Here is a 15,288-nt window from a genome sequence, read left to right as displayed (position 1 = left end):
TGCGATACTAGTAGCCTTAGGCCTTACTTACTTTATAACACGCTAGCAAAGTGTGCACAGAAAGCAGCACTGGAGGAAGCTTCTCCTAAAGAAATTGCAGCTTTAAAGTCAACCAAACGGAAATTCCTCCTATTCGTAATTCACACTCAGAAACCCATACAATGGTCCCGTAACATAAGTCAGATTACCCTGGAAGATAGAATGATGTATCCACTACCCCTCCCCCAACAGACAACCTCTCAACTGACGATCTGACATCCCACTATAACTCAACAATTACATCCATCCTAGACTAACTAGCTCCCCAGAAACTTAACAAAATTAGAGTTACTCCCTTGAGATCCTGGTTCAACAAATACCTCAACACAGAAAAGAAGACAACTGAGAGTGGCAGAAAGACTCCGAAGAACAAAACCCTGCTCAATTCACATTCACTGCTCAGAGTGGAATGCAGAAAATATAAAAACCACATTGTAACGAAAAAGCTGCATTCTTCCTCAGAGCGCTAGATAAAGCAAAAGAAAAAACACCTCTAAGAACTGGTCACCATCATTAAACATCAAACTTTGAAACCAGCAAAACAGAATCCCCATGTCTCCAAAGACTGACAAAGTCGCAAAATTCTTCAACGATAAAATCAAACTCTTGTTAGACAACTACTCTGCCGTCCACCAGAAACCCGCCCCTTAGAATGGAGGGAACCAACTCACCCTTGCTGAACTCTTGAGGGGTGCCCAATCACCATGAGCCCTCTGGATGCAATAGAAACCCAGGATCTTCCTCAACTCACAGGAGCTGAAGAAAGTTCAACTTGTTCATGGAGGAGGACATCTCAAAGATAATTGCGAATTTCCATAGCAAAGAGCCTCAACCACACCCTTGCAACTCTCTGAACAATGATAAAAAAGCTCCCTGAGCAATGGGTTAATGCCCAACTCCCTCAAACTAGGACAAGTCACTCCCTTGCTAAAGAAACCACGTGCTGACCTCAACAATTTCAGACCGGTCTCCAACTTTTCCTTCCTGGCTAAAATACTGGAGAAAAGCGTTGTCTCCCAACTCAACCAACACATTGACTCGAACAATCTTTTTGACTCACTGGAATCAGGCTTTAGAAAAGGATATAGCACAGAAATAGCCCTACTGAACATAGCAGATGACATACACAAGTCGCTGTACACTGATAGATGCAGCCTACTCACCCTCCTGCCCTATCAGTACCCTTCAACATGGTTGATCACAAGTTGCTTCTAGAATCCCTCTAAATTCTAATTGGAGCGGACGGCCCGGTCTTAAAATGGTTCACCCCATATCTTCATAACCGCTCCCAACAAATAAAAATAAACAACCTGACCTCAGACATTTCCTCCATAACCAGGGGGGTCCCCCAAGGCTCAGTCCGCTCACTGATACTCTTCCAATATATACATGGCACCCCTTACGATCACACTCAAACAAGCAAACATCCTCTACCATCTCTATGCAGACGACACCCAGCTGTACCTAGAAGTATCCTCACTAGAGAGCTTACCACGATTAAATACCACTCTCATAAAAGTCCAAAACTGGCTCTCACACAACCACCCGAAACTCAACCAAGATAAGAGGGAATTCCTGCTCCCAATGAGCAATGAACAGACCCCCCAGGGGCAAGAGTGGATAACCGCCACCCACACTCTGAACTGCAAATGGATCACCCTAGTCCCAAGCCTGAGCATACGCAAACACATAAAGAACACAGCAAAGAGTGCATCCTACAACCTAAAAGTCCTACACAAAATCAAGTCCTTCCGTCCCTCGAACAATCTAAAAACCGCCATGCAACGATGGCATTGTCTAGACTGGACTATGGGAACGCCACCCTCACTGGCACCACAAAGTCGCACCTATCCCCCTTAAGAGCCACACTAAATGCGGCAGCAAGGATGGACACGAGAGAAAAAGAATACAATCACATCTCCCCCTCCCTGAAAAATCTTAAGTGGCTTCCAATCAAAGCTCGTTGCAGTTTCAAACGGCATACCTCACACAAAGTCCTTCACATGGGAAACCAACTTATCTTGCATCTAAACTATCAAAGGCAGGCCAGACAAGAAATCTAAGAAGCACCATCTAAGAAGCTTCTCATCCCAACAAAGTAAAGAAAAAAAGAAGCCTGTGCGTGCTCGTTTTGTGGGCAATGCCCCCAAAATCTGGAACTCCCTCCCAGTTCATATCAGGACAAACCCCTCCTTTATGAGCTTTAAAAGACAATTAAAAGATCTTCTACTCAACTGACACTTCAACCCTTCAGACTCTAATATATAGCTCACAACCACACTCTATATTATTTACTGTATGTTCCTCCCCACAAACTACTGTGACCCGACCCTCAAAGAGTCTGAATTTTGTAATCTATGCTCTCTAACAGTGCATTCACTAGGTCTGTAAAGCGCTCTGATACCCCCTGGTCTTGCCTACGCCATATGAAACTCTTTAAAAAATGAAAGGCACAGAGAATTCTTTATTTGATTTTATATAAGGAAAATACTTTCAAAACCACAGAAATAAATCTATCTGCCCGGTCTCAGAACCCCCTTATCTCCTAAATAAAAATCTTGAAGATCTCCAATTATTTGTCCAAGTAACCATAGCTAAACAATGTATTCAATGTCACCTTCAGAAGATGTTATCATTTCAAATTATTTGTGCATTAAAGATACAGAAACTAAATTGGTAAGTCACTAGTGAGCAGAGTCTATAGTTCAAGAATACAAATCTCCACCAAGTGCATAAATTGTCATGGAGAAAATTATTATTCGGAGTCCACTAACAAACATTGATGGATGAGACAATATTTACAGCAGTCTACCAGGATTCATGAATCATTTGATGATTGCAATGGTAATTGGAGATGAAGAATTACTGAATCATTTTCACCTATGAATCATTAACAACTACGAGATGCAGAACCTGTGAATGTTCGACATCATTTTTTATTGGAAAGCAAGTTGAGATCCGAAAACCAAATCTCTCTTGGCTAGAAAAGAACTATGAGGATCATCTTTAAGTTGTTGGAATCTTCAGGTTTCTAGAGAGTTTTTGAATCATTGGAGTTGGTGAAAGGGAAAGTGTAATTTTCCGGAACTATCCAGGAGCTCATTACCTAGAAAATGCTCTCCTGCTCACAGTCAAGGGGCATACTAAGAGCATTGGAATCTGTCCCTTGTTGCAAACCCGTCTATTGGAGAAAACCCCAATGTGATGGGAGACTGACCGGAGAGCGGACCCGTTCATCTGCTACTTAGAAGGCCATGGTACAATCTATATGGGGTGCCCACTTGTATAGTCCTTTTCCCCATTTTCATTTTTGAACAGCTAACTGGCACAGGAAACAGTACTGTGTGCCTCTATGTATACTCAAGTAGACCAAGATACCTTGATGTCTGTGAGGATGTCTAAACATTTCCCTTGCTTTTGAACTTCAGACAATTTATGTAGAGCTTCATTAACTGGTCTCACTGCACCAAATCAAATACAGAGGAGTCTTGTAAACCGTAGTCTGTGGAATGATGGCCAGATGGATTGACACTAGTGGAGGTTGGATTTCTGAATCCACCAAGAGAGCCTAGAGTCTATTATACATATTTTATTCACAGGCAGTACTAAAATATGGTCCCAAAGAAGAGACATTTCATTTCCAGACAGGTCAGAGAAACAACATAGGTGCTGAAGGCCATGATGCCTCGAAGCAAAGTGGAAAATAATAATTTTCAGTATCTCTATTCAAGTGCCCACAGAGCTCCAACAAACAAACGCCACTGGCAAAAATATAGCATAGATTTCTAAATTTCTCATTCTGTCTCCAGTCTTGCAGGGTGGCATTTACAATAATGCCAACCAAGACCTCCTCTATCTGCTAGGAAACAGGGGGAGCCACAGTGTCGTTTCTTGGTTTGGATGGTAGTGGTATGGAACTGGCTCAAACTAATCATGGGAAAAATTGGGATCATGATGACTGCATACAAGGACGATCTTTGGGACCCCTAACTTAAGATACCTGTACGAAGGAGTCTACTTCCTTCCAGTGAAGATGTAAGAGACCAGTGGTCAAGAGGGGATCTGACCTGTATTGGGACCAATTAATTTTAACAAGGGTACACTATTTGTATTAGCTACACATCTTTATGCAGATCATCTCAGAACAAAGTGGGGTGTGTGCCATATTTTCACATCTTTCAGGGCAATGTCCTCTGTGGAAAGAGGAAACCTATGGCTGACAGAAGAAGGTAGCACCAATACTCCTTTCTTAGAAGGGGAGCACTAACAGATTTGTTTATTTTTCCAGAAGCAAACATACCGTTACCTAGCCATTCTCCCAAGCCCTGTCCCTTGTCTGTGCCAGTCAGTGCAAGACTCTCCAGCCGGCCAGGCAAGGAAGAGAGAGAGAGAGGAAGCTAGTATCTCCAAGGGACATACACATATCCCTAGCTTGTGAAGGCAGTAAATGATGTAGCACGGGGATGCAGCAGGTAGTGCAGGGGTTTGAGGCAACAGTGAGGCCGGAGGTTGTGCAGGGAATGTCCTATAGCAGTTAAGAGCGTAAACTAATCTTTCATCTCACATGGCATGAATAAGGTAAAAAAGGCGTTCAGCAGGTCTGTCTCACTTAGTGAAGGTAGTCAGATGGTGGAAGCCATGGTGAAAACAACAGTAGATTCAACACCAGCTTTAGGTGAGAAGGTAAAAGTGTCTTCTAGGTATGGGAGCCCAGGGCAGAGCTTCTAAGATGTAGCCTGTGAACTCATATTGCTTCTCATTTTGAGTGAGTGTATCCTATAGAGATTATTAGCACGTTTGGGCCCGATACCGTTCGTGCGCAGCACATACAAACGCATTTATGCAAGCCATTGCATATACATCTAAAATGAAGAGGACCATAGCAATTTCTACAATAAATGTGCAGTGCAAAACTGTGCAGTTACAGAACATATAATGTGTAATGAAGTAAATGCATGAAGTGATATTTTGGGTTTCATAATATTCTAAGCACTGTTGTCTGGTCTATATGAGAGAGTATTGCAGCACAATGTGGCAGACAGAAGTCTAGGTGGCTTCGCACTCTAAAGCACCAGAAATTAGACTAATAATACTAGGAGATAAGAAGGGGTCAGAAACGAAAACATCAGAGCAAAAGTCAAAGACATGGGAACATCACAGTATAAAGTAGACTGCAGAGGAACATCAAAACACAAAATGGCAAATAGTGAAACATTAAAACCTAAAAAGACACAGAGAAGAAAAGAGATTATCAGAACTAATGCCAACATACAGGAAGATAACAGGGTATGTAGCTGAAGTTGGGAAGATATCAGAGCACAAAGTGCATGCAACAAACTAAAACACAAAAGCACACCAGAGAGGTGCGAAGCTAGGCAGGCCCCAAAAACAATGCACTTTGGAATTGGCTCCAAGGTTGAGGATACTATGGTAGCCAAAGGAGGGCGTAGTGGAAGGAAATTGAGGAAACATCTGCTGAGTGCAGATCTAGTGAGTCATCCATTTCTCAAGAAGAGGAAATTACATGTTCTGTGGCACACCACACCACTGTGTTTTAAAATGGTGCACAGAGATGTCTACCACAGCAGAGGCCAGGGCAGGAGTCAATTGGTATCTGTAGTACAGAAAGGTTGTGCATATCCTGAGGCATTCCTGCAAAGAAACAAAGTGAAAGTAGGTGAAGCACTGGGGGAAGGCAGCAAAAAGACTAGTTGCTGGGACTCTGATAGGAAGCAATGCGGGAATGGTCAGCTATTCCAGTGGGGCTGATCGTGCTCTGTTTGAATTGCCATTGAAAGTATATGGCATACTTGGCATATAAAGGTCTAGCATAAAGTTAGATAAATTTATCTTATCTGCATACTAGTGTGACTTTTCTGAGAGATTTGAAGATTTTACATATACCAGTGTGGGGCTGTTAATCCCCATTCAACCTCAACAATGGTCCGCAACTAGCAGTTTTCTGATAAACCTGTGGAATTCGCTGCAGAATTAAGAAATCCTAATATCTGCCCGGACACTATAAAGAGGATGCTATCCCCTATCATTCTATATACAATTTCCAATATTCCACTCTCTATTCCCTCAAAAAAAATTGGTAAAGTAATTCCATCTTATCCTCTTTTCTATGGAGTAATAAAAAAAATCACATATCAAAATTGATGTGTTCAAAATCGGAGGGTAGGGTTAATTTCATTGGCTTTCCTACTTATCATAAATCTTTTTTACTTCGCCAATCATCGAGGTGGCTATATGAGTCTCTTGTGGATTGTCCTCTTTTGGCCAGGCTTGAACAATCTTTCATCTCCCACTTCTCATTTCAAGAATACTTATCCTTCACACGTAAGCCGCAATCTTTATCTACTCCTATAATTAAATATACTTCTAAAATCATACCATCTGTCTCTTCTTAAGACCCTATGGATTGGAACTCTTTTATCAATTCCACCAGATGGCATAGCACTCGCATATTAATACGTAATAAACGTCTATATTGGAAATCCTCACGGCAATGTGGTCTAATTTGGGTACATCAATTATATGCCAAAAATGAGATATGTCTTTCTTGCGCACTAGTAGTTCTTTTGACATGCCTACATCTTTCCGCTCTAAATATGGTCTCCTAACACAAGCTATTCAGAATGCCAGTACCCATTAAACAAATTCGCATTCTTCCACTGACCCTGTGGTTCCTCCTGTTAACAAATTACATGCTCTTCTAATCAATAGTCCTAGGGCCTCTGTCATATATTGCAATTTACACAGTTCACCCATCCCAAGAGAAAAGACTAAAGTAGAGCTCTCTTGGGAAAAAAATTTAGAAGTCTGTTGGTCCATAGAATTATGGAACAGGGTTTGACTCAAAATCAGGAAGTCCTCTAGAGCAGCAAACACCATACAAACACTCTTTTTTAATATACAATAGACTCATACTCTCCTGCTTACTTTAAATGCAAGACATGCTGACCTCTCAGACGTTTGTTGGACTTGCTCTTCGCCGCATGCTGATCTATATCACTTACTTTTTACAAGTGCACCTGTTCACAGTTTTTGAGAAAAGGTACGGTCTCAAATGAATTTGATTTTTGACTCCAGATGCCCTTTCTCTGCTTCACATGTTTTCTTAGGAAGTTTGTCCCCTATTTGGCCGGACTGTGAATTTAATGTGAAGATAATAGACTTGTTGCTAGCAGTTGCCTTTCAGCAAATAACCAAGAATTGGAAGGATTTCACCAAATTGTCTTATCAAGCATTGTGTTACGCTGTCTGTTACAATCATAGACTGACACAGCTTTTGTATATCCGATACATATGGCATTGAACAGGGCCGGACTGGCAATACCGGGCAATCCCCCGGTAGGCTGCCAGGGGTGAGGGCCATTTTTTGGTCCGGGGGCCGGTTTTGTTGCTGGTGCAGATTTTTTTGTACACACTTACTAGTACAGTAGTCACTGACTCGTCACTACTGTACTCTGCTGCGCAGCATGCGTCTGCATGACTCACTTTCTCCTCGCTCCACGCGAAAACTTCATCAATCTCTGCTGCTAATCAAATAATGCATGGAGTGCGAGTGCCATTTTAGAGGGTGGGTCACGCGCAGATGTCTCCGCCCGCCACGTCTGCGTGGTCTAGTAGTCTTCTTCAGTTCACCCACCTTAGGGGTTGGGGCGGGCGCGGCTGTTGGTGACATGCGCAATAAAAAGTGCTCTTGACCTGAATTCCAGAGAACTAAGCCAGACGACGATAGAGGCCCTCTCTCAGCACCGTCCCCATAATTTAATTATTTCTAGCCATGGCCCTGGCCCCTGCCTGTCACAGTGTCCCTGCTCCCAACTGTCTACCGCCCGCCGCCCACCGCCCGCAGGTGAGTGTTGTTTGCATTTTTGCACTGTGGACTGAGATTAAACAAAAAGGTAAACCGCCGCCCCTCCACCACCCCCAATGCCCAGGCCCGTTGGCCACTAAAGCGAGCAAGAAACACAGAGGTTAAGGATAGACATGCACACGTCACGTGTATCATGCTTAAAAAAGGAGAACAATTTAAGGTGCTGAATCTGCGACCATGTCATCATGACCACAGCACACAGAATGTATTATGTCGGTTTTCAGATAAACTGGAAGAGTTGTGTAAATTAGAACATGAGCTGAACAACAAGATAACTCGGAAGTACGTAGGTATGATTGCTGCGGCAGTCTTTTTTTTGTTGCTGTTTTATATAGCGCGTACTCGACCCGAAGGTATGAAAGCGCTTTACATGGGGAGATTAAGGGATTTGCCCAGAATCACAGGATGCTTGAGCATCCAGCCAAATTCAAAGCTGGTTCCCCACTGCCACGATTGCTTCCAAACTGTGCTGTGCTACCTGTAGCTCATTTACTAATTCAGAGTTTCTGAGTCTGGTATGCTCCTTAAACAAGGCAAATACTTTCAATAACACGCACAGTGACACAATAAGCGAGACGGCCCTCTTTACCAGCTGCTGCACTTCATAAATGTAAAGAAAGGTTTGTATGTTACTGCAGAGAAACTATTCAGAATAAAAAGAGCCCTTTATGTCCTTTGCAAAACAGGTACACAAACCAATCAAAGAATGACGTTCATCCACTTGGCAGGCTCTCTAAAATGTATCATAACATCTAATTTGCTTGGCATGCGTTGTTGACACTAGCCGCTTCTAAATAGTATGGTATATCCTTCTGCCTAAGACAAATTCTTCGAAAGAGCAGGAAGTCGGTTACTTGTTATTCGTATTTTTTTTTTAGCCCTTTACTTGAGCACCAGTCACATTACAAAAAAACACATTCATTTTTGGTGGGCACGGGGAGATGAAGTGATTTACCCAGAATCACAGGATGTTGAGCTGACGCCGAGGCTCGAACCCGGATCTCCAGCTCCAAAGTTGGCAACTCTGGCTGTTACGCCACATCCTCTCCTTTGACACAACAATGATTGACATCCACTGGGAAACAGCAGATTTAAAGGCGGTGTCCAGGAAATGATGTCCAGGAAATGATGAGGTCTCAGATCCCCATCAGACTTCAACAAACAAAACAGCATTCTAAAACAGCTACGTACGGTTGGTGCGGGTTAGTGATGCGGACTGGATAAATAAAACCATATTTTTTCCTCTTCCTTGGGTGGCCCGGTAAAATAGGCAAAAAAGCAGAATTGAAATAGACAAAATGAAATGAAAGCAGATGGTGATCTGTTAACAGAGATTCGAGGTGGGAAATGCATGTTAACACTCAATTAAGGCCCGACCTGGGCCTTGGCCTATACCTTTTTGTTCAATCCCGACCCGGTTCTGCGCAGGCAGCACAAGCGCACAGCGCACTAGTGCCTTGGACACCGAGTGTGAATTTATTTGTGAGTGGGCCTGCATGCTTTGGTTCCTCCTGCCACGGCCCACAGGCCGCCCGCTGCCCCCAGCAGTGCAGCACGGACCTCAAACCCTGATGAGCTCAGGTCAGATTTAGTCAAAATGGGTTTTCTTTTCGTCAGGGTCAGGTGTCAGGTCAGGGTCAGGTGTTGTCTGTTGTTCGTGTGTGTGTCAGACTCCGAGCAGGGCCAGGCCAGCTGAAATGTTCAGAGTCAGCAGCCAGCAGGCAGGATACTTGTTGTGTGCTCCCTTTGGTGGCGATGTGCTGCTTGACTCTTGGGGGCTATAACTGGGGCAAAGGTAGTGGTCAGCAAGTCTGCTTAAAATATATTTATCAGCGTAAGTCCCAACTTGGGGCTTGTGCTGAAACACATATTTTAAGCAGACAACAGGGCTTTCTAGTGTTTCTTTTTTTTCTTTTTAACACAAGTGAGTCCTTTTGTTTTCCACTGGCCACTGGTGTTGCCACTGGCCGCTTAGGCCAACGTGTACATTTGTAGGAGCCCTCAGTGCGTTCCCTTGATGCTGGCTCAGTTGGTTCGAAACCTACATTTTTAAAAACTGTACAGATTTCAGTCCGGATGTCACAATAAAGGAGTTTGCGTTGTTAAATGCGCACTTGTGTGTTTCACTGTTCAGCGGATGGTTCACTTCGAAAAGATGCAATCCGGCCACAGTGATGGTAGATGCAGTTCCCAGTGTGCAATCTGACAGAAGTTTTCAAAAGAGACTTGCTGTTTTATAATACCCAATTCTTGTGTGTTCTATGATGTTTCTATGTCAATGTCTAAGGAACAGAATATCCAGCTGAATAGTACTCGTGTTTTTTGGCCTCAGAAAGCTGAAAAAGTTGCATCAATTTCAATCTAAAACAAATTAGCTGCACAGAGTTCTCTACAGAAGGTGCAGTGTTAGGCAAATGACATCACCAATCCTCTGATGACATCACAGAGTTGATCTCTGATCCCAGCCCTAGATCTTCAACAGCCTCCTACTTGCTCCTAAGGACCCTGGGGCAGCAAGGGCAAGATCAGATGTGGAAGCTAGAACTGCTACCTCACACTGTGTGAGCGTGTATCACACTATTGGCTCCCTTCGCATGGTTGGGAAGAGCTGTTATCATAGTGCTAGACAAGGTGAGCTGGAAACCCTTGCACAGAGCAGCCTTCCAGCTTGTGTGTGGAGGCTCTGCATTGCTGACGTCTATAAAGGGGGTTGCAACCTCCCTAGGAAATTAGTGGTAGCCTCTGAAACTTTTGCTAGAGTTTTAGGGGAGAGAGAGGTGTGTGGCTCTCAGGCTACTCGCTAGCTATACCTCTCCTTGTTTATGCCGCCTCCTGCTCCTCCTACTCCTCTCTCTTATTGTGAAAAGTTTTCAAAGTCCTCAGGTATGGGGCACTTCACACACTAATAGGCCCTTTAAAACCCTCCTTAGTTTAATTTCTGCTCCTGCCTGGTGCAGGGGTAGAAACTAACAAGGGCAGTGCCACCACGAGTACCCGAGGTCACTTTACCACCACTAACTAGTGCTAAAGTGCTTGCGCTCTTTCCTTTCAAACATGGTAAAATTGGCTTACACCGAATTGGCAATTTTAATTTACTTGTAAGTCCCTAGAAATGTGGTTCTACATGTACCCAGGGACTGTACATTAAATGCTGCTAGTGGGCCTGCAACACTTATTGTGCCACCCACTTGAGTAGGCTATTTAAAGATGTGTCATGTCAAGGCCAGGGCATTTGTGTTAATTTTTTATGCTTTCTGGCCAAGGTGCCATGCCATTTGGGACATTTCCATGTCTTCTGTCAACCTGAGTGGTTATGTGTGATGTTTCCATGCTTTCTGGTCTGGGTGCTTAATTTTGTGTGCTATTTCCATAGTTTCTGGCCTCAGTGACCTGGAGCTGGAGGCTCATGTGTGACATTACCATGCTTACTGGCCTCGGTGCTTGTTCGCTATATACATGTGGGGGCTGGTCTCACTTTTACTTTGTTCTCTCTGATTCATTTCTTGTGTTCTATTTCATGCTCTCTGAAATAATGTCTATGGGTAAATATGACTGGGTGGGTAACCTGATGCTCTTTAAGGTCTTCATCTACTATTTACTGTGTTTTGAAAGTTGATACAATTGAATATGTAACGAAAAATGTGCTGTAAAATTCACCATTTTGATCTGTCGTTTTCCAAAATGTTCTTGGGGGTAAAACCCCCCCCAAATACGCCTAGTAGCGGTCGGGCTCGCTCGCTACACGCCGGACGGGGACTGGTCTGCAAACTTTGCCAGGGCTGCTTTCAGTTCCCAGTCCGGACCTTGCATTAAACTGTTCAGATTTGTGGCTACCTGTTACACTGTTTATTGATGCTAATGCCCATCGTTCTCTGTCTTTGAACCCCTCACAACAGGAAGTGTCTAAACCTCCATGACTTCTCTCATATTCATATCATATTGTAATGTCATATCTTATTTTATATCATAATCTCGACATAAACTGTAATTATCCTTCGTTCACCGACTGCATGTATACCATTGTTATTCTCATTTGTTTGCTATGTTGACCTGACTTACACATTTATTTTCTTTATTTCTCAATTTTAGATTGCTTTATCATATGTAATGTTTCATTGTTACAATATTTTTTGTATTATTCTTTTATCCTCCCTCAATAAACTTACTTTTGAACTTAAAAAAAGAAATCCTAATATCGTCCTCAGAGTGTTTTAACAAGAAATCAGATTCACTTGAAACACAAATCACTACACTGCAGTGTGGGTTAAAGCAGGGGTCCTCTCATTCTAGGGTCACAAGCTTAATGGAGAGACCTATGCTGATGCAAAGGACTGTACAATAAACTCCCACATCTTCAATATAAAAAGCAGACCTGTCGCATGGGCACCAAACGGAAGGGCAGCATTCTTTGCAGCAACTGCTCACATTTAAATAAACTGCTTCTATGCAAATCAAGAGCACTGTCTAATTTAGGGTATCAAAAAGAAAGACAAAACAAAGGCTGGGAGGATTAACTGTGAACTTGAATAATAACAGAAATATTGGTTCTAGATGGAGTTTTTTTCCTGTGGGAACTGATGTTCTGCCTGGGAGTCTCAAATCTGAAGGCTGTGGGACACTGTAGTAGGGGTTCACATTCAAGGATTATATTGAAAGAAATAAGACTTGCAACAAATGTTCAAGATCTACTATACCACCTGCCCTCAAATTTTTGGACAGTCTTAAAAAATGGATAGGATCTAAGATAATAATATTTATTCACACAGTAGACAAGATGGAAACAAAATTATTAAATGTAAGTTACCTGTGTGTGCATATTTATGTCAATTACCACCACAGCTGTGTATTATGAAGATGAGTAAGAATTACAAAAGAGAAAGTATTTAGGGGAAAAATCTGGCAAAGGGGTTTACCTGTGGCACTTCAACAGCGGACATGGAGTAAACATGCAGACAAAAGATCTTGGAGCCATTGTACCCCACCACAAAGCCTTGAAGCTTCTGCTGATGCACAGGAAAATTGCTAGCCTTGATGTTGAGGTAACCACCGCCAGAGAAGCACAGCATATCCTCGCACTGAGTGTTCCAAGCAACGCTGTTTGCATTGGGCTCCTAATAGGCACAGCATTATTGTGGGTGAAAAAGAAGAAAGGAAAATTTGTATTAAACACAAGAAAGGGGGTTACCCACTCACATATCCTTTCCATAATACTAAGGATTGTTTGAAGTTGTGGAGTTACAAGGCAGTCTCATAATTCCTTTGGAGTAGATAAAGACTGACGCGCGTACTTTGTCAAAAAACAAATCTCTCCAAAGATACACAATTTGTTATTTTACTATAGAGTACAAAACTTCTAGTACTTAGTAAACAAACACTTACATTTTCTGGTGTTGCAAGTAATGTCTACAATATTATACTGATGCTATACATCGGTAAAAAGTTAATTAGATAATTGCAGCAAAACACACAGTGGGTTAAACACTGGTTGTGGGTTTTCAACACGAAATTTCCTCAATATATGGAAACATCGCATAGATTAAATACAAAATCACCTAATTTACAATTACACAATATATGCTCACGACCGGGTGTACAAATAATTAGCAGTTGCACCTGGGCTTGAGCATGTGCAGAGCTCCTGTCTGAATTTGTGAATTCCTCATTTCTTCTGGTGTGCGATCCACGAGATTATGCAGGTGTAAATCCTGTGGACTGAGTGTGCAGACTCATGACTTACAATGGGAAAATATGGAATAATACATGAAGTCAACTTAAAACAAAGCGACCATCAAATGCTACGTGGGCAAAATGGCAACTTGTTATGATGCGCTAACTAGTGAGGGAATGAGGGCACCCCATAGAATGTCCGCACACATAATATGGAAACTGCTTAGATGTGCTAATTGGCTTTGAAGGCACCTAGTTATGATGGCTATCTGGGCAGAAAATCAGGGTACCCCTATTCTAGGGGATAAACTGGAAATCAAAGTCAAATTTTACAGCAGACTGTGTGGTTACGATCATAGGACAGACACACATTTAGGAGAAATAAACGTGTTCACATGACTCTTGATTAACCCTAAGAAGTATTGTACTTAAGAAGAGCAAGATTTGATCTCAGCTTGAGGGGAGAGTTTATCTTTAAGTTGAGAGTGATGACAATGTTGTTCACATAGAAAACCTCAATTCAGGATTTTGGCGATATCTCGGGCTTGAAGGTCAACTGGGGGGGGGAAGTCCTGCCTTTTCCTAGTAACCCCAAGAGAACGTGCACCCCAGACTGAGGAGAACCTTCAATGGGAACACCACTGTCGCCGGTATGTGGGTACTCATGTGTATCATTCTCAGCTAGACTTGCTGGAGGGCAATGTGAATAGGGCGATCAGGAACCTACAGGGTAACATGGGATTTTGGCGTACCCTGCCTCTGTCGGTAGCGGGGCGGGTGGCTTTGTTGAAAATGGTGGCACTTCCCCGCTTCTTGTATTTGTTCCGCACACTGCCAGTGTGGATACCAGCGTCGATCTTTCGCAGACTTCGATCTTTGACTACGGGGTTCATCTGGGGTTCGGGCAGGCGTTGTGTCGCTCTGGCCACCCTGATGCGTCCCAGAGCGGATGGAGGGCTGGCAGTCCCTGATTTTGAATGGTACTATTTGGCGGTGCAGCTGCAGTGGCTTACTCAAGCAGTGGCTCGGGAGTTTAGAGGACCGGAGAGGCCACAGGGCAGTCTGCTTCCTAGACATGTCATCTCTTTTATAATATTAGGCCAGAAGATTGACTTAGATAAACTCACTCTTGAGGAACGCACACTTCGTCTCTGTTGGTTTCGTAGCCACAAACACTCTGGTGTCGTTCACTCGTATGCCCAAGAAATTCCTTTGGGGATGTGTACAGCCCTTCCGCACGGCGGTAACTGGTCAGCTTTGGCGGTCTGGGAAGAGCTTGGGCTGCACATGATTGGAGATCTGTACGGAGATAGGGCTCTGCTGACTTTCCAAGAGTTGCAGAATACTTATGGCCTCCCGAGAGGGGATTATTTATTACATGTCGCTCTAGTGGCCAGTATTCAGAAACAATGGAACGTAGGGCTTTCCGAGCCGCCGACCTCTCTGGGTTGCCAATATGTGGTTATGGCGGCTGGCACTTTCAAGGCCGTTACCTGCCTCTACAGGAGGCTGTCGACGGAAGCCATGCTGCCTTTAGATGGTTTGAGAGGTAAATGGGAACTGGACACCGGAAAACCCATCCCAGAGACGGCATGGCCCCAGCTGGTTCGGAGCGCCTGGAAGGGTACGCGGAATTCTAGATTCCAACTGGTCCAGTTTTTTTACTCTGCATCGGGCATATCTGACGCCTGTTAAGA

General features: G+C 43.3%; 1 protein-coding gene across 1 annotated transcript in view; it reads right to left on the bottom strand.

The window, feature by feature from the left end:
* Positions 1-15,288, bottom strand: part of IFT122 (intraflagellar transport 122) — a 283,966-nt gene that overhangs the window by 137,240 nt on the left and 131,438 nt on the right. Inside the window, exon 14 of the mRNA XM_086939241.1 lies at positions 12,838-13,035. Within this exon, the coding sequence (XP_086795367.1) occupies positions 12,838-13,035 (198 nt within the window). The remainder of the gene's footprint in view (positions 1-12,837; positions 13,036-15,288) is intronic.

This window comes from Lissotriton vulgaris, chromosome 9 (assembly GCF_964263255.1).
Source record: "Lissotriton vulgaris chromosome 9, aLisVul1.2, whole genome shotgun sequence".
Taxonomy (NCBI): domain Eukaryota; kingdom Metazoa; phylum Chordata; class Amphibia; order Caudata; family Salamandridae; genus Lissotriton; species Lissotriton vulgaris.
This window is presented reverse-complemented; position numbering and strand designations above follow the sequence as displayed.